This window comes from Filicampus tigris, chromosome 15, assembly GCF_054856515.1.
Source record: "Filicampus tigris isolate MCC_2025a chromosome 15, RoL_Ftig_1.0, whole genome shotgun sequence".
Taxonomy (NCBI): domain Eukaryota; kingdom Metazoa; phylum Chordata; class Actinopteri; order Syngnathiformes; family Syngnathidae; genus Filicampus; species Filicampus tigris.
In genome coordinates this window covers 9,938,681-9,966,075 of record NC_141231.1, presented here as the reverse complement: position 1 = coordinate 9,966,075, position 27,395 = coordinate 9,938,681, and the positions used below count along the sequence as shown (strand labels likewise).

Here is a 27,395-nt window from a genome sequence, read left to right as displayed (position 1 = left end):
CCAAAGATAGGATCTTGGAAATGGAAGCAAGGAATTCAGTGCTCTCTTTTTTTTTTTGTGATGGTGTGGGGTTTGTTAATAATGATTTTTCATGCTGCTTGGCTCATTTTTTAGGTTTGGGGTTCAACTCCCTACATACTGTATGTGCTCTCCGTGCTTGCATTGTTTTTCCCCACTGGCTTCCTCCCACATGACATCAAATGGGACAAATTTCATGGAAAATGAATGGATACACGTAAAAAAAAAAGGCATCCCTTGATTCTCAATTGACTACAATTCAAAGGTACCACCTGTGACACAAGCAATCATTTTATTTGAAAAAGAGTGAACTGCTATGTACAATATGTAGAAAAACAACAAAAACAACAAACCATCATACTGTCCTTTTGTCTTTCATTCCGCGCAGTCCTCTGAGCGTCACCGTTTAATCAAAAGCTAGAATAAAGAAAAACACACAAAACTCGTTCTTCCATCATCAGTATGAGCAGATGACAAACCTAAAACTCAGTCGGCTGCAGAACAGACAATACAGATTTGGGAGTTTGATTGAATTAAGGTTGCCCCCTGCTGGGCTATGATGGGAAGGGACATTCTTTTTTGCATGGCCTGTACAACTGCGCCTCCACAAACGTGTTTCACACTACAACAGACACTCATGTAAAGATCAGACCAGACTGAGAATGAAGTCACCGTGATTGATACCCGATGTGTACATTCGAGTATATTATAGAATGCATTTTTTTGATTTGGAGGTAGACGACAAGGAGACAGGAGGGAGGGGAAAAAGCCCTCAAAATATTTAGTAGAATTGAAATGGGTGTGGTCCTTTGGCTGAAATGATTGCATAGCACTGAGAATCAGCCGCAACCAGGTTCACATCCTCGAAAGACTATCTCTACCACAAGCAGTCACCCAGATGCCATTTGGTAGCATATAAATTGGAACCCATATGTTCTTAAAGTACTGTATGGAATACGCCGATATCTGTACTGTATTTTTTGTACACTTATGATGTGCCTAAGTGTCTCATCTCATGCGTCTCATCCTCAACTCAGCATATCCTGTACAGGGTCACGGAGAGGTGCTGGAAGCTATCTCAGATGACTACACTCTGAATTGGTCCACCAGCCAGTCACAGGACAAACACAAACACCGTCACTGAGCGGGCACGATCCCACGCTGCCCGCACAGAAGCTATGCAAGTGTACAATTACACCATCGGCCATCCTTGGGCATAAGTGATCACTGTCAATTCTGTCAAACGCATGGAAGTTACTGTTGTTGAATGATGTCTCAAAGCAATGGAAATTCATTCTCAACTAGTTTGCCGTTTGAAGCGGGGTACACACAAACAGATAACCGCGATGAATTTGAGTATTTATCACAACGCCAGATTATAAAACGTCACTGAAAGCGTAACCTGTGGTGTGGGGTTTGTTAATGATTTTCCAGGTCCAACAATATTAAATCTGTTCAATATTTACAATTGCTAATCCTTGAATGACTCTGATTGTGGCATGAAGCAGAACGAGAGCCAATTAGGAAATGCTCTTAAGCTAGCTCGGCTACCGGACACAAAGAGAGGAGCAACTGACTGTTGAGTGTTAGCATATCATGTCTCAAGTCATCCAACACAATACAAATGACAATTAGAAGACTTTTAAAACAACAGTGTAGTTAACAGATTCGCTAACAGTTAGCCTAGCTTGGAGCTACAGCCTTCTGGATTAGGGCTGGTGACTTGCTGTTGTCGGTGGAGAATAGATACTGTTATGAATGTGGTGTGCCGTGTTGGTCAGTCTCGAGTACACCACACACGATAAGCGGAGTTAAACTCACTTGATATTTTTCCTCATCGTGTGTATGGAGTCTCTCACATTTGGCAAAATCTGTTATGTTAAAAAGTCTGTATGTGTGTATCCCATGTATGACCGACAGGATGTCTGGGAAATTGAGTAACATATTATTCTGCTCGATACAACATGAAAACGGGAGGTCAGAACATGTACAGAGTGGTTAATTGATTTCCCCTGCTAGTAGCTACTATCGTTATCACCAACAAAGTATCCTGAGAGTATTCATACATACTGCTGAAAAATTTAAGGGAACACAAAATCATCACAGTGTAACCTCACAGATAAGTCACAATTCCGGGATACATCTGCATTTAGGAAGTTAAAAACAATTGTTTCATCCTGCATCAGTCAACATTCCTTGCTAGTTTTGCATTATTTCCTAGTAGCAGGAGCAACTTTTCCAGGATGGCGCATCAAGAATATGGATGAAATACCAAGAGACTACAGAGGTGACAAATCTAAAATTTAGATTTCTATGGATAATTGGTACTTTTCATCTGAATTACATTTTGTAATCAATCAATATTTTCAAATGGAATATTTCATTCATCGAGATGTGGGATGTGTGATTTAAGCGTTCCCGTGATTTGTTTTGAGCAGTCTGTGATCCCAATATGCGGTTTATACTAATTCTTAAATGCAATTTAATTATCCCAAACTGAGTGCATGCAAGAAGCAATATGACCTTTAATGTTGTATGAATTAACAGTTTAGGTTTTCACTTTGATCTATCTCACAAGGTTGATTTAGAACCTTTAATATTTAATTAATTAAAGGCTAATCTCCTCAAAATGGCTATTATAAGCCAGTAATCAATCACTTTTGTTGATTTTTGTGCACTGATTGTTGAGTATTTGCATAATTGACGCAAAGTGGAGTGAAATACAGTAGGCAGTGTTGATTTTCCATTTTCCATGCACTACATTGGCATTGAAAAGGAGTTCGGGGCATACAGTCATCCTAAACATAACAATTAAGGCAAAGCTTGATTGATCGTTAATTTGCCCAAATGCGCATTGCTAGTGTTTTCATGAATGTTTATGCTAGAAGTGAAAAACACAGTAAGTAGGTAACCTTGCCTCACTTAACACTTCTTTTAGCAACATTTAGCGCACAGCCCCAAGCAAACGTGATTGCACTCCGGTTGTTTTGAACAACTGTCAAAGCCTTCACTTTTGACTTCTTTTGGTATGCATGTATTAATGAGTGGCTAATACATATTTCATGGGACTGAGCTTTTATGGCTCCTTCCCACTTGTCACGGGGTTTGAGAAGCCGAATGCCCTGAATGGATGGAGCTCCTCTAAGAAAATAAATAATAAATAAAGGAATGTTCACATGATTTACGCACAGGCACACACAGAAAGACATGTACATGATGATCTAATTAGAATGTTACCAGTCATTTCTACGACAGTGTGAGACAGCAGGGAAGCATTTGTGTGTGCGGGGCAAAGCCAAACTCTGCAGATTGACCCTCAGGGGACACCCTATTAATTTATCTCCTCTTCTGGACATTTTAGGGATAAGTGAGGACGTCCGCAATGCCACAGTTTGCAGTGAGTGCACGTTGTGTAGAAAGTGACATCCCGCTGTACTTTTAGCTGCCTCTCCACTCACAGTGGTCCACCCGCACTCCTCCATGTCCCCCTTTTTTGGCCATGCAAGACAAGACCACTTCGGAGTGGTAAGTGCAGATGCAAGGTGTCTGTTGTGAAAATCGTCGCTATAGCTCGCTGTGGCGCACTGGAGGCTCGAGCTTGTGCGAGAGGGCGGTGAGGACCTTGTCGAATTTCTCGTAGCGCTCCAGCTGGCTGCCCTCGGACCCGCGGCAGCCCCACAGCAGACGCATCTGGAATTCCGTCTGGAAGATCTCGTGGATGTCGGCCTGTACCTGGAACCCTACACCGGAGGGCGAAAAAGAGGAAGAGGAGTTTGGCTTTGCTGGTAAGAACCTGCAAGGCCTAAATGTAGTTGGGTAGAGTAGCCAATATGGCACTCGCATAAGAGTACTGTAAATTCAGAATAACTTGAATCAAGTAAAACGTAGTCCTTCAAATAATTACTTGAGAGAGCAGTGAAAAAAAACGATTCAACCACTGAATAACTCGTGAGTGTCTTATATTTTCCTAAGTTAACATTACAATTGTGAAACAGCACAAGTTGGAAGTGGAGTTCTTGTAGGCTGAAAGATGGAGATTTTTAGGCAGATGCAGATGACAGTGCGTGCCGGACAAGAGTGGGTGGATGAAAAGTACAAGTGGTGAACATAATGTACGTAACTCAGTGTAGCTGAGTAAATGTAGTGTTTCTTCTTAAAGTACTTAAATAAAAGGAAAAGTATATTCCATTAACATACTTTTACAAATACAATTTATCTAAAAAAGTTACTTAAAGGGAAGTCAACCCAAACATGTTTTTTTTTCCAAGAATATGTTCTATGCAGGCCCACTAGTTGAAAACAAGGCAATATGATTAATATGAAATATGAGTTAAGCAGCAAAATCCACCCATTTTCAGCCATCTCTGGGGGCGGCCATTTTGTCACTTCTGTCAACTGAAAATGACATCACAACTGCTAACGGCTCAGATAATGACCAATCACGATTCACCTGATTTCTGATGCTGAGCTATGATTGGTATTTATCTAAGCCCTGAGGGTGTGTAATGTCATTTTCAGTCGACAGAAGTGACAAAATGGCCGCCACCAGAGATAGCTAAAAACAGGTGGATTTTGTTGCTTTACTCATATTCCAGAAACACAATATTAATCAGAAAAAAAAATATGTTTTTGGGTTGACTGCCGCTTTAAGTAAATGTAACGGAGTAAATGTAGCACATTACTACTCCACTTTGAACACTGACACACATTTAGATGTTAGAGTTTTGGTCCAATCAGATTTCAGCCTCTCTGTGTTGCCATGTGAGTCTAATAATCTGCCCACAGCCTACAGAATGTAATGCTGGCACATGTGAGTTAAACTATTAGCAATGGAACTGCTTCTTTAACCGATCAGATTCCAAATTTATCCTCACAAGGCCAGCGAGCTGACTCTTGACTGACAGCTTTTTCAATCCTCTGATTGGTTGATCAGAGCAAACAAAACCTCTTGCAGCCAACTGTACCACAACCAGTGATCTGAACAAATTGAATACATTCAATAACCAGCATCTCTGGTGACTATTTTACGTTTCTGTTACTTTATAAATATTGATTCCGACCAGCTCCAGATGATGTACGCGGCACAGTTGCATGCTGCTAAATTGCGTTTTTCTATAGTATTGATTGCTTCTGTAACCGCGACATATTAGTGCAAATAATAGCAGGGGATTTAAATAGTGTAGCATTGAAGACGGATGCTACTAGCACAATCTAACGAGATGAAATTCATGAGCTATACTACGTATTCTCAATCTATCTAGTCACCCTGATTAACCCGGGTTAACAGGTTTAATGGCTTGATGATCAATACAGTGAATGATCAATTCCTAATCATGGCAATAAATACATGCCTAGAAGGACATAACGGGCTGCGAGTCCAAACACAGTTCAATGTAGCTTTCCGCATGTGTCCATACCCTGCAATTTGCTCTCCACATTACTCCTGTAGATGCCCCCGTGATGCGCGACGGTCCGAGCCGCCTCCAGGTGGTGCATGACCACGTCGACGCCCACCTCCGCACTCTCCCACGGCTCCAGCACCTCCCCGAGAGCAAGGCCTCGCTCCAGTAAAGACAGGACGGGGATGATGTGGGGGAAGGTGGTGCTGGATACCACGCTGGACTCTGGAAGCAAAGAAAAAAAAAAGACATTTAAGAAAAACAAATAACCACCAGTGAGAATTATGCATTTGGGGCAAGTGCCCCACCAGATTCAGAAGGTGGAACCATGAATTGCTAATTGAAAATGTCTCAATCCTTAAAGCGCTGTGTTTGGACTAATTTTCTTAGTGTGCCACTCTTGAAAAGAGGAGTTGGACCATCTGCCCAAAAGGAAACATAGTGAGTGTGAGTCACTAATGCTAATGTGGGCATATGTACTATGACTCTGGGAATTTTGTTTTAATGTTAAATAAATCAAAGCACATTTCCTAATCCAGTGGTTCTCAACGTATGGTACGTGGGCTCCCTCTAGTGGTCTGTGAAGAATCAATGAATTAAATGTTCAAACTAGCATGTTTGCATACTTCATTTTTGTTACGTATCGTTCTGTTGCTTTTCACTTTTAAGTCCAACACATTTGCATTTAATCTTTTAGAACTGATTGTGAAATCAATTTTATTGAATGATTATTTTAGTACAGTCAGTCCCCACCCACTTCCCTTTATTAAAGTGCATTGTTAATGTTCAAACAGTCTATTAGGGGTTAAATAACAGATTTTCTTTGAAATTTTTATACAATATGATGGAAGTCAAGTTGAAGTCTATCAATCAACGATGTCACTAATTTTAACATCTGGTCCATTGTTTTCATTTCACTTGTGCTTTTATTGTATTAGCGGACAGACTTGCATATTTTGCAAGCGGCCGTGCTGCCGGGCTCATTTTTGGTAAGCTATTTCTACATGCTTGAAGTATAGCACGCCCATACGCCAAGTGTAACAAGACAGTGTTGTAAAGCATCACAAGTGTCATGTTGCGATGTGAATAACATTGTCATTATCACACAGTTGTTGCCCGCATTTTGGCGATTACGATGTAGCTTCACGTTGCACTGCTGCCCTCATTCCTCTCCGCCGGTTCTGTGGTCCCGCTGGTATGAATATTTATAATATTTCTATTATTTATAAGACTAGATTCAGTAGCCAGAGCTAGCAAGGCTAACTGCTGGTCTCATCCACAACTAGCATATTTTGGTACTCGCAGAACCACAGACCACTTACCTTTGCCGTCATTCAAATTCTTCAGGAAAGGTTTGAGCTTCTTCTCATACAGGATGGCACCTTCAGTATGTCTCTGGCGTAACGTCACCCACGTGTGCTCCAGCCGGGAAATCTGAGGCGTAATCAGAAATGTGTCAGTGAAAATGACAATAGGGAAAGAAAGTGCGCACGATGGCAACCGTGTTTATCTTACCTGCGGCAACTCCAAGGCCCTCATCACTGCGGCGAAGCCAAACATGTTACCCAGGTTGCTCTTGAGCTCGGCCGCCAACTGGATGGTCTTGTGGAGCAGGGCCGCCCGCTCTTCGGTGCTTCCGGTGCAGCCCAGCAGGTCCACGGCCGTCATGATAGACATAGTGTAGAACCTGAGTGAAAAACAGTCGCCGTTAGAGACAACTAAAACCTAATTGGTGGTGATGACAGGGAGCAGAAGATGCCGTTTTAAAGGGTGTTGGAAAGTCATTCCGGAAATTTCCGTCACGGTGAAAAAGGGCCTCATTGTGAATAATTAGAATTCTGACACTAATGACTTTCCTCAATCTTTTTTACAAAGCATTTGTTGTGACACACAAGTTAAAGGAGAGATTTTCACATAAATTGCTCCTTCAGTTTTTTTATTAAACCATCTGTCAGTGATGTGAAGCACATACATTTTGTAGAGTATTAAAGTATATATAATATATTTTGTGTGGCTCCACTAGTCTAAATACAGCATTCTGATTAATACTACATATAGTGCATTACTGACATACTGTATAAAAATACAAGTAAAGTCTACCTGGATTTTGAAAAAAACAGAACTGAGATAAGTACAGTACACCCCCCTTTTTTAGATAGATGTGCGTGAATGCTTGACTCTCCCGGGATTCATTCCCAATGAATGAAGGGCGGATGCATTGAAATAGAAGACAACTCACCTCTCTAGTAGGTCAAGTCTCAGCTGGTGCCCGTGAGGTAGTGTGAGTAACTCCAAGCCCGAGGACACTCCCATCATCCTTTGCATCTCTGAGTTGACACCCAGTATTCTTGCAATCTGCCCAAGAGTGGGGGAGGGGGGGTTAAAAAAAAAAAAAAAGACGATAACTACTGTATTCTATTGTGTGCATGTGTTTTGCACAAATGGGCAACGTCCATTCATAAATTCTCTTTACTGCTTGCTCTCAGTAGTGTGAACGAGTTAATACAATATGCTCGCGCGCGTGTGTGTGTGTGTGTGTGTGTTTAATATGTACCGTGCAGTCCACCAAGGTGATGTGTTTTGCCGCTGTCCTTGCATCCACTTCAGCCAGCAGCTCTTTTACTCTCTTCAGCACAGACATCTCCAGAGGTTTATTGTCAGCCGGCATGATGCAAGACTGATACCTGCACGGGAAACATTATGCTAATAAACTAGTGAACAACCATAAACTAGTACTGTACTGCGGTCAGCACACTGTGAAAGAATGATTCTTGATTCATACAGTGACTCACCCAGAGATTGAATGTAATTGTTTTATGACACCAGTGTTAAGAGTCAAATGTGCTCTATTTGGCATGAAAAAGAAATGTAGAACATTTATATACACATTACTAATTAAACTTATAAGGTAATTATAAATAGAAATAGCATGTGTATTTCATGAAAAATTTATATATTTTTGTTAAATATACTGTAGTTGTATTTTATTTCTCATGTTTGATTCATCAATTTCATGATATATACAAGTTACATTACAATAAGTTTTTTTTTTTAATTGATGTTTTTTAATATTGTTAACATACACTGTAGTCCCACTAATAGCTGCCATGCCTTTGACTAGTAACAAAAACCTCCCTCAAATAAAACACACCGAATATACAAAACTGAAGAAACCTTTTGAATTGAGGTTGAAACATCAACAACATCGACCAAGAAGAATTCAATTGTCTTGATTCAACTTTTGGAGACTCCCTCAAATAGTGGACTCCCTTTCTATGGTTAAAAAAAAAAAGTGTCGTCTGTAATTATGTCAGTTTATAGACACATTGACACTATTAGGGCCGTCTACTATCTACTATACTGTATTTGGTAACTTGCGTCGTATACTCTTCACTTTAAGGCAGTAGAATCATGGGTGTGGATCTGGGGGGGAGGAATGGAAGACTTTCTGGGGGCCCCAAGCAGGTTGGTAGGGCCCCCGTTGACAGGCCCCTGACCAACACATTATGTATAAAAATTTGGGGGATTTGTATAATATCTGCCAGCAACTCACAGTTGACATTTTTTTCAAGGGGTAAAATGTCTATCAGGAAAATTAACTCACTTTCCTTATAATTTATTTACAACATTTTTTTAAATGATATATATAGCAATGTTACGGCATATGCATACTACGAGTTTGTCTCATACCTGGAGGGCCGGAACAGGGAAGCGGTCTCCACCTGAGGAGCGCTGCACATCCCGTCTCCTTCCTCTCTCACACCCTCGTTCCTCCCCTCCTCCACCCGCAACCGCTCCACGTAGGTCTTGGTGGGGGGTTTGGGGGGTCCGGCCGGGCAAGGTCTAAGGTCGCAGTAGCTTCCCGCTGTTTCGGAGGAGTGCGACTGGCAAGCCGGATGATGGGCGGGAGAGGAGTGGGCCGATTGGGGGAAGTTGGCGGGATGCTCCGGGGGGTTGTTGCTGGAAGAGGGGCTGAGCTGAGGGTCGCTGGAACGCCGTGTGACGGGAGAAGGGGGTACCGCCGCCAGGACTCGCCCACCTGAGTGGGCCCTCTGTCTGGTGACTGGAGAAGAGAGATGACCCTTTACTCCAGTTCAGTCAGTATTGGTGGGTTCTAGAACTTTTTGCATCCAGATGAGTAATTTTTCCCCCTCATAATCCTAATGCCAAATAAACTACCACATGCCTATTAAAGTCATAGCGCCCTATTTTCGTGCCAAGCCAATGTCTAATTGCAGTCTAACTGGGTGGAGTTTTCTTTCTTTTGTATTTTTCGTAGACGGGTGCAGTTAGAAATGTGTGTTTGCGTTGTTGTGGGAGTGAACAAAGCTGACTTAATTCCCGGTCAATCAAATCGGATGCTGTTATTCCCTTCAAACTGAGTGCAGGTGAGCCACGCAGTCTACATGGGGGGGAAAACATAACGGACTCTAAGAAATACCACTTCTTCTTCAATAATACTCAAGTAAAAGTAAAAAAAGTATGTTGCATTAAAACTACTCTGACAATTTATTTAGAAATTATTTAATGTGGAAGTCAACGCAAACATTTTTTTTGTCAAGAATATGTTCTATGCAAGCCCACTAGTTGAAACAGAGCATTCTGATAAATATTGCGTTTGTGGAATAAGTGTTAATCCATTTGTTTTTAGCCATCTCTGGGGGCGGCCATTTTGTCATTTCTGTCGACTGAAAATGACATCACAACTGCTCACAGCGACCAATCACGGCTCAGATTCAGAAAACAGGTCAGCCGTGATTGGTCATTGTGAGCAGTTGTGATGTCATTTTTAGTCGACAGAAGACAAAATGGCCGCCCCCGGAGATGGCTAAAAAGGAGTGCATTTTGCTGCTTAATTTATATTCCACAAATGAAAATTAATCAAAATGCTGTCTTTCAATTAATGGGCCTGCTGGGAATATATTCTTGAAAAAAAATACGTTTGGGTTGACTTCCGCTTTAAGTACTGCAGGCCACAGTTTGCCACCGTTTTAGAAACTGAAGGATGCATTGATGTGCACTCACTTGCGCAGTATGCAGGAGACATCGGCGTCTCCCCGACAGGCGACAAGGGGCAGCGGTACTCTTGAATCTGATCCATGCTCATCGCACAGTTCCTCATTGCGTCTTTGTGGTGGTGGATGGTGGAAGGGCTGCAAACACAACAGTAAATTGTTAAAAATCCTCATGGATGGATTTAGATGTTGTCGACATGGCCAGGGGTAGTGTCACATGACAGGAAGTGACGTGGTTACAGGTGATTTTTTTTTACTTTCCACCTAGCTGATCCAAAGTATGATCGTTTTGCCTTGGTGGAGACCATTTTGGGTTACTACCATTCCCAGCGCTTTAAAAAGGCGGAATTACAACCATTCTTGGTGGATACACGTTTCAAACTGCCTTGTCACATTTGAAACGTGTGTGCGGTCCGTCGGAAGTTGATTTGACACACTTCTGGGGAGGAGGTGCTGATGAGGTGAGGGGATTGTTGGGATGTGGCAAGTGTACTAGCTCTACACACTTGTGTCTCACACACACATATAATACACACACCACCTGCATTTGGGCACAGGTTGCGGCTGAGGTTCCGGTGGCGCCGCTGGTGTCTCAACTGGACTGGGGCTGTCTGAGTCGCTGATTGCGTGTGTAACAAGAGGCAATAAAATGACATCATGTATAAGAATGTAACAATGGCTAAAATGAGGAGACGTGGAATGAGGGTTTGGACAGCTGGGTTCAGAATAGAGGGGATCGGTTTACGAAGGAGTTTTTTTTCATACACCGGTGGCATAACCCAACTTTGAAGTCAAAATGCTGTAGTCTATCATTTATTCAGATGCTAAGACGTTAAAAAAAACCTTCAACTTAGAAGTAGTTATGACGTGATACATATTTCTTTGTGTTTTGATTAGCATTTGCTTGTAAGGAAATAAAATATTTAATATCATTTAATCAATATTCATGTACATTAATACAAACTGCTCTAATTCTGAACACAACCGTAACCATCGCGTGAAACAGAATATGCCAAAACATTCATTTATTTCAGTAATTCAATTCAAAACAAATATTACAGAGATACATTAAACGCATAAGAAAATACTTTTCATAAGATAATTCCCACCCAATTTCTATATCAGTGTTTCTTGACCTTTACTGAGCCAATGCACATATTTTACTCAGGAAAAATCTTACAGCATACCCGCCCTGAAAAAAGAGTCACAAATAGTCTAGAAATAATGCTGACTACCGGTAACTCAATTTACTTACGCAATTAGTGTGAAATCAGGGCTTGTTTGATTGGAAAACAAAAAACCTTATTATGACTTATTCTGGCATAGATTAATTATTATTTGTAGTAAATTAATAAACATGACAATAAACCTAACTACACCGTGGCCCGCGACGAAAATGAGTACCTAATCTATCCAATACACTTGTTTCCCTTTTTTGAATCGAACTACTGAAATAAATGATTTATTGATTTATCTAATTTATTGAGATGCACCTGTATTTAGAAGAAGACTCCACGGAACTCACCTGTGAGGCATCAACTTCTCCGTGGTGAGCCCGTCCATCATGGTGACGCTGCGTCTCTTGATGTACGCTCCCCTCTGATTGGACGGCGAGTAGGCACAGCCGTGCTTGCTGCCGGATAGGGCGAAGGTGGCCTCCAGGTAGCGCAGCGGCAGGGTCCGGCTCACCGGACAGTAAATGTGGACACCGCTGGACTGAGAGATGGCTTTGCGCTGACTTGCGTAGAAGCGCACCAGCTCCTGGACTGAGTCGAAGCTTTCCGACTCTAGCACATACTGCACCTACGGTAATCATGACCATACAGTAGAAAACGGGTGGGCAACTTTAATACTGGAAGGGGCCACATAGGACCACACACTTCCTAACCAGATATGACAAACACGTTATTTTAAATATGGACAAAATACGTGCAAAATATGTAATCTTAATATATTTTATTCTTAATGATACATTTTTCAATGCATGTATAAAAGGTCCACTATCCTAACCCAACAACAAACAGCTAGAAACAAACAAGATAACCACACGCTGTAGTTTTTTTCCTCCAGACTATCTTGCCTAAAAATTACCATTCAAGGATGGCACAAAACAATGATGAAAGAATGTTTTGAGCTCAATAGAATTGACGTGTGTTTAGATTGATGATTTTAAGTATGCATCTAAGTGCCCCAGTGTAATGTCAGTGGAAATGCCAGTAAGGTGGAAATAAGTATCAGCACCACAGAATCAAGTTTATAAAAATCTTCCTCTAGACGTGGGGGTGGTCATTGGCGAGAGAGTGGCCAATGGTGGCTCGATTTTGCCTAACATATTCAGTATGAACTACGTCTTGTAGCTGCGATCAAGACAAGCTGATATTTGCGTTGAAGTACAGCGTGTACCTTGGTATCGCTGGATTTGACCAGGACTTTGCTGATCTTGAAATGCAGCACCTCGTTATCCCACCGACAGGTCAGCACGTAGTCGCTCACATTGATCAGGGAGTCACGCACCAGGAAGTCTCCGTGATGCTGCACCAGAGTCTCGGACACCTACACGCACACACACAGATACAAGTTAACACCGGGAGAAAAAAACATGCTGGAATTATATTTTGATATTATCAAAGAATGCCATTTTCTATAAGCAAAGGTGTGATTTTTGTGGAAAAAATAAGTTGTTATTGATTTCACGACCATATCTGTGAGCCCTAAGAGGAGAATAATGCTGGTCATAAGAATAGGGATGACATCAGCGCAATCTTGCTGGACAAAGTGCTTTGAGCGCTGTCATGACATCATTGGTTTCTAACCCTGATGTCACCGTGTACATGAAATGCAAAAAGGAACTTGAGTCCTGCCTCTAGACTGCAGTCATTAATCTGAATAGTCCCTCTGCAAATAAACTGAATAAAATAAACGCACAAAATAGGTTGCAAAAACACCAATAGTTACATGTGTGCTACATCATTCGTCAAAATGTCATGTTGTTAAATCATTTTTTGACAGTTAAATAATAGGAATCCGGTCCATCGGGATTAATTACAATAATGCCTTGGGACATTTTTGTGTTGCACAACAACAAAAAGCTGCCAAAATGCATCTGCTCTGCTGTTCAAGCTGGCAGAGACAAATAAGGTGCCAGCAGCGACTGCTGACTAAGAAAAGCTTTTTTTTCCCAGTAGAAATCTATTGTGTCCAGCATCATTGTCTTAGAAAAAAAACCCTGCTTGTTTTGAATAAAACTGAAGACAAGCAATCCATAAAAGTAATCTTTCTGTCATGGTGTGTGAAGCAGGCTAAAGCCTAAGAGCAAACAAATACAACAGTTGTCCAAGATTAAAAATAAAAAATAATAATTAAAAAAATAAGAGGAAAAATAACAGAAGAAAATAGTGATATGATAAAGCACAATAATAATAAACAGTAACAGTATATGAAGGTGTCTGCAGAGACCTTAAACTGTGAACGCACTCATACAACATCGCCAGCAGGAGGCAGTAAAAACATAGAAACAAAAACACAGTGCTACACAGTGCAGCACTACACCACCGATTAAAAAAAAATATTGAGGTAGATGTAAACTCAATTTTTATGTTTGCAACTAAATGGGCCACACGATCGTCTGATGGTCTAACAGCCTCATACTTCTGAGGTCGCGGGTTCGAATCACGACTCACACCCATCTTGAGTGGAGTTTGATTACTTTCACTGTGATGACGTGAGTTTTCTCCAGGTACGCTAAATTCCTCACACATTCAAAAAGCATGTTCAGCTCATTAAAAGCTGTACAGTAAATTTGGACGGGCAACGTGATCAAGGGCCGCATTTGATTTTTAAAATACACAGACTTTGTCAATGCGAAAAACATTTGTTCAATTGTTCATTTAAAAGATTGAAAATACTTTTCATGAATAAGAATAATGCGGTCATGTTCACAATTAATATAATTTTAGAGTTATAGTTTTAGAAAATGGACGGATGGAAGGCCAACTATATCGAACTAAATGGAGGGAAGTATCGTTATATAAGCGGCATACCAGACAGCCACCCTCGGGTCTTGAGCGCGTACATTAGTGTGTGCGTGTTGTTATGTGGTAGAAAGAGTGCTCGAGTTCCCGCCAAGTTTACACTGGGACAGCCCTATGAATAATGTATAGTATGCAAAATGGAAATAAACCCCAGCCGGCTTAATTGAGTGTGCGTCCGTGTACGAGACACCAGCTACACCTTCCACATGTCGATGCATCTCTTTACAGAAAGTCCTCGAATTACGACGTACGCGACCTACGACATTTCGACCTCACGACGCCCGTGCCTCTTCCGCCATTTTGTCCCCAGCGCCATAGTGACTACGTTTATATGCAGTCAATATTCGGGTTAAGGTCAAAATTCCAATTTCTGTAACATTTGGAATAACCCCGCTGACATGATTGAGCGGACGGAGTTCTCCGGCATTTGAAGAATCCACTGTATACGGCGACACACGGCGTCATGACTCAAACGGACGTCATTTCCGATTGTTACTTTCAACTCTCAATAAAAAACTTGATATTCATTGCGGTTGAGCAATGAGCATGCGCAGAGTCTCCCAATCATGTCTGTTTGCGCCGGCAATATCTTTGCCTTTTTCGCTCTCCCTTCCTTCTCCTCCATCCACCTATCAGCAATAATGCGAAGTACATCATCTTATGTTTGTATTTTGTATTTTAATGTATGTTCATTTTTTACACCAAGCATTTTGATGTAAATGTTAACTTTAATGGGGTAATCCGACATACACGGAAATTGGGGTTACATCGCCAGTGTAGGAACGGAACTCATTCGTAAATCGAGGACTTCCTGTATATGGATTTTTCGATGCCCGCCGAAATGTTGTCTTTGTCGGTGGCTGTGAGGTTTAGCGGGAGGTTTTGCAGATGGAGCATTTTAGAATATTATGCCTCCGCGATCACTAACGGATCAAAATGCACATTCATCCAAAATCTTCGGCGAACATCCCCTGAAATATTTCCATTGACCCGGGGCGGGGCTGTGGATGCCCCAGCAGGGATGCCATCGCCCCGTTTGCCCCGCCCTCTACACGCCCCTGATGTGTGCGTTTGTGGCCAGCTGCGAAATCCAATTGCATATGTGAGCGGTGCGCACAGCTGTCTGCTTGGCATCGCGCCTCTCTTTGTGAACACTTAAGTCAATCCCGCAGAGCAGGGAGAGTGATGATGGGAGTCATTAATCGGTGTCATCCAGTGTTTGCGCTGCTAAAAAGCCGCTCAAGTGAGCGCTTAAAAAGCACGGCCGCTTGAAATACTCATCAACCCACACTTTAATCTTGTTTAATTACCTCTGCCAAGGTGGTTTTCATCAGCATGGGTTTATTTATTCAGCACAACTCTCTGTACACAGTTTTTTTTTATATTTTCTATAGCAGGGTGCGGGTTCGTCATTAAAGTCGCAAGTGAGCCAGAAGCCGATCCCAGCTTACTTCGGGTGAGGGATAGAGTTTACCGTGGATAAGATTGGCAGGTTCTACCCCGGTTGACTAAATGGAAATGTTGCAAGTGAGAAGTGAGGTGTTGGTATCATGCAATGGGTAAAGGCTTAATGCCAGAGGTGGGCAAGGTGTGGCTTCTGGTTCATTTTTTGCCCACTGATAATTTGCATAGGAGCCCTGTAAAGTTGCATTCATTTTACCGTTTCCCCACTTCATAAAAAAAAAAAAAAAAATTAATTATTCATTTAAGAACCATTAAGTTAATCCGTTTTCATTCTAATCAAATCAAGCATTAATACTAAATTAACGATTGAATAAAATCCATTAGAATCAAAACATTCAGTGACAAGGTCGAGTTTGATATGTTTTTTTTCATTGGAGGGTCGTTGATATGGGTCAGATGCGCTGGCCCTTTAACTAACAGGCACTTTGAGGAGTGGTAATGAGACAAACCGCCAGTAGAAGGTATTGCGTAGCAATGCACCATTTTCTGGACAGATGTGTCACCCCCCCCCAAAAAAAGCATTATCTTTGCATTACCTTGATGTTTGTGCACACATCTTTTTTTTCCTGTGTATTCTGGGCAAAGCAGCTGAATTGATTAAAAATGACCCATGTTCTACTGCTGATTACTAGAGAACAAAAAACTTTAGAATCAAACTTTGTATTTACTGGTGAAAGAATAGAGTCTCTTCTTTCATCCGGAAGATTGCAAAATCACCATAGAACATAACATTCTGTGGATCTTGCAAAATCAGTCAAAATGCTCTAAACTTGCGAGCACTGTGATTAATTAATTATTTGATTATTAACACACAATAAATGGTTTTACGTATATTACAGGCACGTGAGTTTTTTTCCAACCTCATGTAAATTGATCTGGTGCATCTCTCGATTTAAAAAATCAAATCTGACCTGCAGCACATACGTTTCCCCACCCTGGCATAGGCAAACACAGAACAGCCACTCAGTTATTTATGTTGCAGCTGATAAAAGCGTTGGATGATGTATGCACTCTAAATGCTCTTATTCTGTCTTTTCCCCTCCGACCCAGCGTCTTAAAACGCGGCACAGTTTTAGAGTGGTTAGCACATCTGCCTCACAGTTCTGAATTCTGAGTTAGAATCACCTCCTTCCTGTGTGAAATTTGCACATTAGCTTAATTGCAGACTCTAAAATGTCAATAGGTATGAATGTGAGTGTGAATTGAAAGTGTGATTGTCCGGCGACCAAGTTGGGGCGCACCACGCCTCTCACCCAAAGACAGCTAGGCTTCTAGAGATTCTAATGAGGACAAGCGGTACAGAAAATGGACGGATGCAATGCGTTAGCTACCTCTCTGGGTATGTGTCCATGATACCAGCCGTGACTCCTGATGTCAGCAGGACTCAGCTTCAGCTCCTCCTCCAGCTCCTTACGTAGCTTCTCGGGAGGAGACTCCAGCAGGTACTTCTCCTTGGAGAACTGAAGAACACAAACAGGAGAGGGGGGAAAAAAAAAAAAAAAAAAAAGAATTACTTGAAGTGGCATCTACTTTAGTTAAATTAATAAATACGCTAACAAAAAATGTTAAGGCGGGACATTGTTCATCTCCTCCAACATTTTATTTCATGAAATAAATGAATTAAAATAATAATGATTTGGGGAAAATTTTGTTTCTGCATGCCATTTGATCAAATGAATGCTCGATGTGCCAAATGAAAGAACGGTGCTGCCAATACTGTGTCAAGCCCGCAAAGAAAGTCCCATTCAGTGGCGGTCCTGGCTCGGAGGTCCCCTAACTCCAGTATGCACTCCGTGCGGACACTGCTTTGGAGGGAGATTGCAGATTCACTGACTCAATTCAGAGTGGTTTTGAATAACAATGTTGACTTAATATTTGACTTCAATCTGACTTGAACCATTAAGCATAAAGTGGACATTTGTGTTGATAGTAGTAATTCAGTCACACATAAGTCTCATTTATGAGCGGCAATGACGTGGCATCATCTTGAGTAGACGTCTCCATGAAATGACATAGAAAAGCCTTGCCTTATTTTCCCAAAGTATTTCTACATCCTCCCACATTGCTCTTCTGTAGATGATATGTGAGATAATAAAAAGATGAGCCCCTGCATGGTGGAGCATATTTACTTCCGTAAAGACTTCAATTGTGAGTGATATCGTCTCTTCTTCTGTGCATGCGGGTCACTTTGGGGATGCCTCCAACCCATTGTTTTTTTTTTCAGGCTAGCTGACCGGCAGTAGCTAGGTAAAGGAGCACTGGACAGGAGTGGAATCCACGCCATCTGCATGAAAGGCAGCAGCTTCTACCACTACACTGCTTGTGCATATTTTGTTTCATTCACTGCCAAACATTTTCAGACCCTCTTTTACCCTAACCTTTGAAAAAAAAAAGGAAAAAAAATATAAAGAGGTTCCTGGGATTAAAAGGCTGGACTGTGAAAAGACAAGTAAATTCGTCAATGGCAGTGAATGAGTTTAAAATGCAAACTTCATTATAAAAGCCAGCAAAATTTGTTTTCAACTAATTGCATGACTTTTCATCCAAATTCTCTGTAATTCTCATGAGAATGAGATACGAGTTCATTCATAAACTGCGATAAGATTCTTAAAATTCCGAACCTTTTCATTTTAATTTAAAACAGTATAAGCATCTATCAATGTGAGTGATGTTTTAGGCTCAAATTAAATATACAAAATTGTAATAAAGACAATAAACCAGACAACAAACCAACGTAAATATGGTGCACTTTTGCACTAAAGAAAGAAACAATAGACAACACAAATGCGCACACAGCAATCCAATTGACCCTGACCTGATTACCAAGGGGAAGAAATTATCATAAGTAAGCTTTTATTGTTCTGATGTACTGCGGAGTCCTTCAGTAGCTTTTCAATGACTCAACACACACGCTACTCTCAGACACCAACAAGAGGATCATGTTTCAGCTTTCAAAGCTTTCTACTTGCTGCTTGCCTTCACAAATAAGTGACACTCTGGGGAAATTTGCAGTTGTAATACATGAAAATAAATTCCGCCAAACATTTTCATGCTTATTTACCTTCAAAGACTCTCTAGCTGCGAAAGAAATCACAATAACGAAATAAATCAAGCTGCTTTTGAGACATTTTACGCTCGGTTACTTTAGTTCAGAATGAAAATATGTGCCAAGAATTGCAATAGTTTGCACAGCATAAAACATTGAGCATTTTTGTGTATTCATGGGGGAACGGAGAGAAGTAGCAAAGCCTGATGAATTAAGTCGCCAACATCGCCATTATTCCAGTCATGACATCATCCACTTCAGTACATTTTGACAATACATTTCAAAATAAAATCAGATTAGGTCAGGAAAACATGCTTTGTGGGTTCCTGTTGCATGTTGAACAGATGCAACCCAGACTAGCTGTCATGTGAAAGCACCACAATGACCTTTGATGTTGTTACAATTGATCTAGTTGATCTCAATGAAGACAACGAGAGAGGACAAAATATAGGCCAGCGGTGGGAAAATGAATGTACAGCCGTGGGCCATTTTTAATCCAGCCCACTGGTTACATAGATTAGCCCTTTGAATTATAAAATTAGCCGTTTTAGCAAAAGGGTAAAGAATATATACCTGTGAGTATTGTTACGTGCTCTATCTGCATGTGTTGCTATCATTTCTGTTCAGATATTTGTTTGATAGGTTTATAATTACCACAACCGATTCCAATTTCATGAATCGGTCTATAGCGTTTTATATTGAGTGTTAGCATTAAGATAGCAGAATTCGCAACAATGTGGTTTGGATGAATACTCAACACGTAATTTTCTTTGATTTATAGTTAGTCTGGAACGTCGATTGGAAGTGGCAATAAACATCTTGAAGAAATCACTTGGCCTCTCGAGAAGGATTATTTACTGTCTGCAGTTTGTTTTGATGTTCACGGCCACCATATAGCTTGCACTGGTAACTCCAATTTTGCATGCGAATCAAGACTAACAAAAAACAGCTAGGCTAGGGCCCATATCTTGAAAAACGCAAATCGGGTCATTTGGAAGTTGAAGTACCTGTATAAGAATATTAGCAGTATCAAGAGTGATGCAATTTTGTTGCAATAATTTAGCATCCCCGCTTAGTTCATATATTCGCAAATTAAAATGGAATCATCTTATCACGACTATACCCAGAAAACAGGTGAGCCGGCCGGGTTAGGGTTGGTTACCTTCAACTGTGATGTAATTTTCAGTCGACGGCAAGTAGCAAAATGGCCGCCCCCTGAGATGGTTAAAAAATTGTGGATTTTTCTGCTTAAAGGGGGGTAATCAACCAAAACATAATATTTTCAAGAATATATTCCCAGCAGGCCCACTAGTTGAAACAAGGAATTTTGATAAATATTGCGTTTGTGGAATAAGAGTTAATCCACCCGTTTTTAGCCATCTCAGCGGCAATTTTGTCTGAAAATGACATCACAGTTATTCAGGGCTCAGGCAACGACCAATCACGGCTCAGCTTTGGAAAACAGACTAGCTGTGATTGGTCGTTAGTTGCGATGTCATTTTCAGTCGACAGAAGTGACAAAATGGCCGCAATTATTCCACAAATGCAATATTTATCAGAATGCCTTGTTTCAACTAGTGGGCTTGCAAAAAAATATGTTTGGGTTAACTTCCACTTTAAGTCATACTCCACAAATGCAAATAAATCAGAATACCGTGTTTAGACTAATGGGGGCACATATATCATATCATATATCAACATATATCGTAAAGGAAAAATCTTTGATTAACGACAAAAGTTTGCCCACCCCAAATACAGGCACATTTTGTATTACAATCAGAGAAATATACACAGGAATCAATCAAAGGATTTTGGAGAGAAAACTAAACAGTCAAGACCCAGTATAGTAAAACCTTTCAAAGTCAATGTTGAACTCAACTCTAAAGTTGCGCAAGAATTTGGAGGTAAACCGACTGAACATAAGCACATATTGCAAGACTTTTGTCACAGTTTTGCATGGTGGTTGAAGTCGGGACCCAAGTGCAGGGAAGCAGGAAGGCGTGGCAGTCTGACTCTCAAAAATATATTTTTTTACCAAGAACAAAAAAGGCAAAATACTAAATAAAAGTCTGAAAAAAACAAGACTTAAAGTAACAAAGAAACACCAGGAAAAAAATACTGTGAGACATGACATCAACAGAAACAATGAACCTCCTTTTGTTTCGACTGTATCTCTCTTCCTCTGACATCCGCTCTCCATCATCAAGAGGTTTTTGACTGTGTGGGTCTGTGATGGTGATACGAGGCGACTGGAAGAGGCAAGTGATCGATGCTCTCTTCCCCAGGTTAGAGCAAAATGAAATTATTAACTTCCTTGTGTCTTCACCACCTTCTCACCTCCTTTCTCTGCTCCCCTCTAAGTGCAATGGGGGCAGATGGAGGAATATCGCCTCAGAGGCTCACTCTTCCCAGATTAGATTTGAGGTGTGTGCTTCGAGACCACTAAGAGAGTGGCGGGGTCAAGTGTGCGCTTATTGCTTCTGCTTGTCTCCGTGGAAACCCGGTGGACGCCTCAAACTGATTCTCAACAACAGACCCGCTGTGTGTGTGTGTGTGTGTGTGCGTCTATATACGAGCGGTTATGGGAGGTAATTGAAAATTGAGTGAAGCTCTACTTCAGATAGGCTGTATGGATTTGCCAGGGACACTGACAAATTGACAGACAATGAAAAAAAAGTCGAAATAAGAAAAGGGAGAAACCACGATACAAGTATAAAGACACAAGAGACAACTACTTTAATATCTTATATAACATGATAGGATATCAAGAGACGCAATATAGTTGATATTGCTTTTTGCTTCAACAAAAATAAAAAAATGTTCTGTGCACTGTGCAGACTCATTCAAGTCCAACTAGTTTGCTGCCTAATCAGGCTGCGGTTAAACAAGCTGAGAGCCAAGAATCATCCTTCAATTTCTATCGTGCTTTTCCACATGAGGTTGGCAGGTGAGCTAGAGCCTATCCCAGCTGACTTCCAGCAAGAAGCGGAGTAAAAAAAATAAACAACTATGGAAACCCCAATTCAACTACAACGCAAAAATGAATGGAGCGAGGCTAAATGAGCACGTCAGTTAATTGACTGTGTGTGGCTTCTTTTTCAAGGTAACATATACGACTCATATTTTTTTTACACACATTACTCTGCTGCATTTCATTTTACTACTCGTGAGATTGAATGTGAACGGAAAAACATCAATAGTACATCACTGGTATTGTTACAGTAAATGACCATGCTGTACTTTCGCAAAAACAAAATAATTGTTGGTTTCTATAGCAACGTATTGTGCAATGTTAGTATGCAAAAGGAATCCAATTACAGCTCCTGTAAGTTAACGGCATCCTCATTTTTTCACTTTCTATGAGAACGATTATTGTTGGATATTTCTTACTACTTGCTCGTGGGCAGCACGGTAGACTAAGCGTTAGCACATCTGCCTCACAAATGTGTCTCTTAATTATCTTTACCATTGAAATGCCATTAATCCGTTCCAGCCTGTGGAAAATCAAACAGCGCGTGGACTTAAGACTCTGACAAAAAAAAAAAACAACCTACAGTACATTCCATATCTACTCATGCTAAGTAGGACCACTCTGCTGAACTCCATTAGGGGAAGCGTCCAACTGCAAACAAGCCAACCGAAGGTAGAGACACGCTATACGAACCGCAGAAAGTGCAGACAGCACCCAAAGTCAGACAGACGGAACAATGGAACCTCATTAAATGTAGACGGAGAGGCTAACTCAGGGGGGGAGGACGGCTAACCCATTAGCAGCCGTGAGAGTTAAGGCAATTTAACAGCTGATGCAGGACTTTGCTTCCCTAGAGGGCGCGAGCACAGAGTGTGTATGTGTGTGTGTGTGTGAGTGACTATTGATGGATGGGGCTCAATATTTTGTTGAGGGTCCAGACAGGCACTAAGAGCAGGTCATCAAAGATAAGCACTGTTATCACAGAGGCAGGCGTATACAGTACGCACTCGCTATACTGCAAAGGGGGAGGTGAGTATGGAAAAACATGATGGCAATGACAGCTAAAGGCACAGCGAGATGTGCCACTTCATTTACACCTCCACATTCTCAATGCACACACACACACACACACACACACCCATACACACACACACAACCATTACATAAGTGCAAATGTAGATGGAATGTAGACGTCAACTGGGATAGGATAGGTCCCAACTCACTTGTGACCCTAATGAGGATGAGCACTGTAGAAAGTAGATGGATGGCTGGGTATAATAATAAAAATGCAAAATAATATACATCTAACAAAATCACACAAGTTTAAACATGGAAATTGCTTTTCTCCAAGAAAAAGAATTTGTATGCTGAGTGTGTATATATATATATATATATATATATATATATATATATATATATATATATATATAAATAAGAAGAAATGCAGATGCTTCCACCATAGTGGTGCAAATTTGGGATCAGCACTAAATCAGATAGATACCTGTATGTCCTTTATACACTTGAATTTGGTTACTTGCAAATAAAGAAAAAAGTAAAACAAATATTGTATATTCACTTGAAGGAACGCTTCCAAAACAGGTAACTAATGACACAAAGTATGACGTTTGTGGTACACATATGTATAGTTCCATCTACAAATGGATCACCATACATGCTTCCTTCCACTCAAAATGTTAGCGAACATGGACAAGTTGTATGTGCATACGTCTTCAAAAAGGTGATGAACAAACAATGAATGAAAAAGCGGCAGTAAGAAGATCAGAAAATACAGTCACAGCAGAATCTCTCTCAGCATCTACGTCTCATACATTGCTCAGCACGTACGCAAATGCACAAAGTGGAGAACAAAAAAGGGGGAGTGTGAGAAAAAAAAGTCTGGAGGGCACCTTTTCTGTTTTCAGCCTACAGGGCTTGCCGCTGACCCTGTTGTCGTGGTAACTCCTAAAGCGGTGGGTTTGGCTGTGGGGGTGGAAAATGGGGGAAAGCTTTGGGATCGGATGGGGGAATCCCACCAAAAATGCAGAGTTGTGAGAAGCTGTCCTGTGATCATACTCTCACTTTCGCTCTCCTTTTTTTGGAGATACACGCCAGGATTACGGCATTATGCATGACCGTGCAACGCTCATGTCTCCCATTGAAGGGCCGGGGGGGGGGGTTGGGCTGTTGGGCATTGGTGCTGACTGTGGGTTTGCACGCATGTACGTGTCCAGTATCACTGCTCTCCAGACTCTTATAATCCTTTTGTGCCCTCCAGCCTGACTTCTACTGATACGTTGTGCCCGGTTCACACGGGTATATAATGGTTTACAAGTCACATGAGTACTGTACTGTAATGATGACGGGAAATGCTGGTAACAGAGATGTTTTGATCTCAGAATGTATGCAAAGGTCAGATTTGGTCTTTGGGATATTGTTACGACATGTTTGTACGGCCCCAACCTGGTACCTTAGCCTTTTTGACTGAAAACACTGTCCTACAATTTGTAAGATAAGAATCTTCAGATGGCAATGGTAAAGCGATCTGTTAAAAAAAAAAAAATCCACTTGGACGTTTTTAAAGAGTACTTATATATTCCTTTACATGTTCTCTCAGTGCTTTTTGCCAAGTACTGTGGCTACCTGACTACATCCAGAGTAAACACTGGCGCATCTTCGTTTTCGTGCCGGGGCAAGTCTAGTTTGACGTGTTTGGTAATTTGGTAGACCGCTTTGGGCCTCGCAGGGTTTTCCGGCTGACTGAGGACGTTCAGAAAGTAGACTAGAAATTACTGTAGACCAGCAAAAAGCAGGTCTAAGTCGTGGCACAAATGTAATGCGATTTTAGTAGATTTATCCGAGACATGGACATGTGCATTTCACTCACGAATATGACAACAGCGTGCGTCAGTCTCTCTGAATCTCTGTAGAAACCAATTAATCAAATCATTATCATCTTGAATATATTTTTGAAAATCAGATGGAATAGGCTTCAGTTCATCTGCGGCCCCGATGAAGGCAAGTGTTATAGAAAATGAGGTTCAAAAAAAAAAAAAAAAAAAATAGTCTCATATCTCATTAAAAAGATCTTATCCTCATAACTTTATGACTACTGTTCTCAAACTTTATAACTTGATGGAACATGAGCTAATACATTTTGGTACAATATGGCCTTGCAGAAACGCCTCACAGTTGATTCAATAAATAAAACATATGCAGTCAGAGAAACATCCATTCCTTACAGATGAGTTTGGCCGAGGTAACAAAAGAGCAGAAGAAAGGAACACAATGCGGCACATAACCTGGTAAAATGACTTCAGTTGAGCTGGAAAGAGCAAGACCACGAGTCTAATAATAACATTGACCTTCTACTGTACTCGTGTTGAGAAACACACGCACATGGTCAGGCAATAATGTCTCGGGGCATCTCAGCAGGTAGATGCTGATATGTACTTCACATTTCTGCACAAATCCAAACAATTTGCAGCGTTGATGTTGAGCTGTCTGTCAGTGTAATGTGTGCAAACAGACCTCCAGGACTGAGTGACAGCTGGTGGGAAAAGATGTGACATACTGTACAGCAACACTCCCGCTGAGGCAGGAGCAGACGCAGGACCCATCCTGTACTGCATGTTCTGCTTTACATTCCATCTCCCTGATAACCTACAACAAGTGAGCCCTGTAGTAGGATTTTGCACAAAAACAAAAACGCTTTCATTGAAAAAGCTTTTTTTTATCATTATTATGATTATTATTATTATTATTATTCACCCATCTACTTGCAGATGAGCTGGAGCCGATCACACCCTGGACTGGGCTCTAGCCAACTGCAGGACACTCACATTCATATCTATGGACAATTTTGATTTTCAATTTTTAATGAACCTAACAGGCATGTTTTAGGAATGCCGGAGGCAGTCAGAGAACCCCGAGAAAACCCAGACAAACACGACTAGAGCATGCAAGCCGACATTCAAACTTTACACCCCAGAATTGTGAGAAGACATGCTTGCATTTATTAGTAATCAGCGGTCAAATATGGGCCGGGTTCAACCAAATCATGTATTTTGGCAAGCCCCCCAAAAAACGCAGAAAACAAGGTTTTTGTGAAATCATATATTTTTATGCACAACGGTGACTTTTGCTGTAGTGACACCTCAAACATTAATAGTACCAATGACAACTATGAAAATGTGATTTGATGACAAAATAATGTATAGTATTTACAAAAATTCAGTGTAACAACTTTACCTTTGACAAACTTAACATACTATTTGCACACTACCCAGTAGTAGTAGTAGTATTTAGCAGTGTGTGCGTGTGCATCGTGCCATGCATGTGTGTGTGTGTATGTACATTACATCATCGCTTCTACTTGGAAATTTAAATAATCACCATCCATTCTATGTTGTTGCTTGTAACAAATAAGACATCAACACAGCTTTTTAGTCAAGGAATTTGCAATTGTTTTGTGTGGGCTGGAGTTGGTTGTGGTGCTGGTTAGGATTCCCGTAGATGGCATTTCATGTCACTAGCGAGAGACTTAACTCAGAGTTAAATTTTTTTGTTTGTTTTGGAACGGATTTATGGCAATTCCATAAGGAAAGGAAGGATGATGGGAGATACAGATACTTTGACTTATGAGCCTGATCTTGTACGATTCCCTACTAAATTGTATTGTGATCATTTTAATGACAAAACGGCAAGAAACCCGCTACTATTTGATGCCTTTTGTAACGTCAAAACATCAAAATCAATCACAATGCACCAAATTTGACGACAAAGCAGGTTGCACCAAGATGTTGAGCTGCAGGATCTAGACAGTTTTGACTAATGTCTTTTTAAAGCTCCCCCTCCAGGTTAAGAAAGCAGTAGTACATATTCATTTGTGCAGCAGGGAGTGTCGTACATCATCATTGTACAATGTTTGAAATATTCAACAAGCTCATTTTGCGCTGCTCCCTGGCATCGGCAGCTGTGAAAATGAGAATGCAGTAGGGTGTAGATTAGTAAATCAGGCCTCACATTTGGAAAACTGGTGTACAATCATAGTGTTCACGCTGACACACTTTTTTTTACTCAGGCTGTAGTAGGTTTATTGTGAGTGACATTCGAATAGTGAGCCATCGCAGAAGTTATAGGGAGTGCGTGGTGAGGTCATACACACTAATACCCGTCAGGAGTTCTATTTTCATGAAAGGCGCAAATCCTGTGCGCCGTTATTCTGGGCGGGGTCAGGTTAGACACGGTGACTTCCGCAGATGGGGGCAGACAGGCGGATCTGAGACAGGGAGGGCTACGCCGCCGAGGAAGTGGTCATAAACTACTTTAATCACAGGCAATCGAAATGGTTCCTCTCATTTACTTTAAATGCTAGCCACACACTAGTCTCAACATGGCAGACTGCAGATCTGTGTCTTGAAGTGGACACTTGGAGACCGCCCCCCCCAGCCG

At 41.1% G+C, this 27,395-nt stretch overlaps 1 protein-coding gene across 2 annotated transcripts in view; it reads right to left on the bottom strand.

The window, feature by feature from the left end:
* Positions 1-293: 293 nt before the first annotated feature.
* Positions 294-27,395, bottom strand: part of sh2d3ca (SH2 domain containing 3Ca) — a 48,838-nt gene continuing 21,736 nt past the window's right edge. Inside the window, exons 2-13 of one of the 2 annotated variants that reach the window (XM_086054250.1) lie at positions 17,259-17,387; positions 12,836-12,985; positions 11,958-12,235; positions 10,974-11,051; positions 10,443-10,570; positions 9,108-9,480; positions 7,972-8,101; positions 7,657-7,772; positions 6,933-7,104; positions 6,740-6,851; positions 5,436-5,642; positions 294-3,758 (exon numbers count right to left, since the gene is read on the bottom strand). In XM_086054250.1, the coding sequence (XP_085910376.1) occupies positions 3,583-3,758; positions 5,436-5,642; positions 6,740-6,851; positions 6,933-7,104; positions 7,657-7,772; positions 7,972-8,101; positions 9,108-9,480; positions 10,443-10,570; positions 10,974-11,051; positions 11,958-12,235; positions 12,836-12,985; positions 17,259-17,387 (2,049 nt within the window). In that variant the 3' untranslated portion in view covers positions 294-3,582. The remainder of the gene's footprint in view (positions 3,759-5,435; positions 5,643-6,739; positions 6,852-6,932; positions 7,105-7,656; positions 7,773-7,971; positions 8,102-9,107; positions 9,481-10,442; positions 10,571-10,973; positions 11,052-11,957; positions 12,236-12,835; positions 12,986-17,258; positions 17,388-27,395) is intronic. The other variant, XM_086054251.1, reaches the window with a different exon arrangement.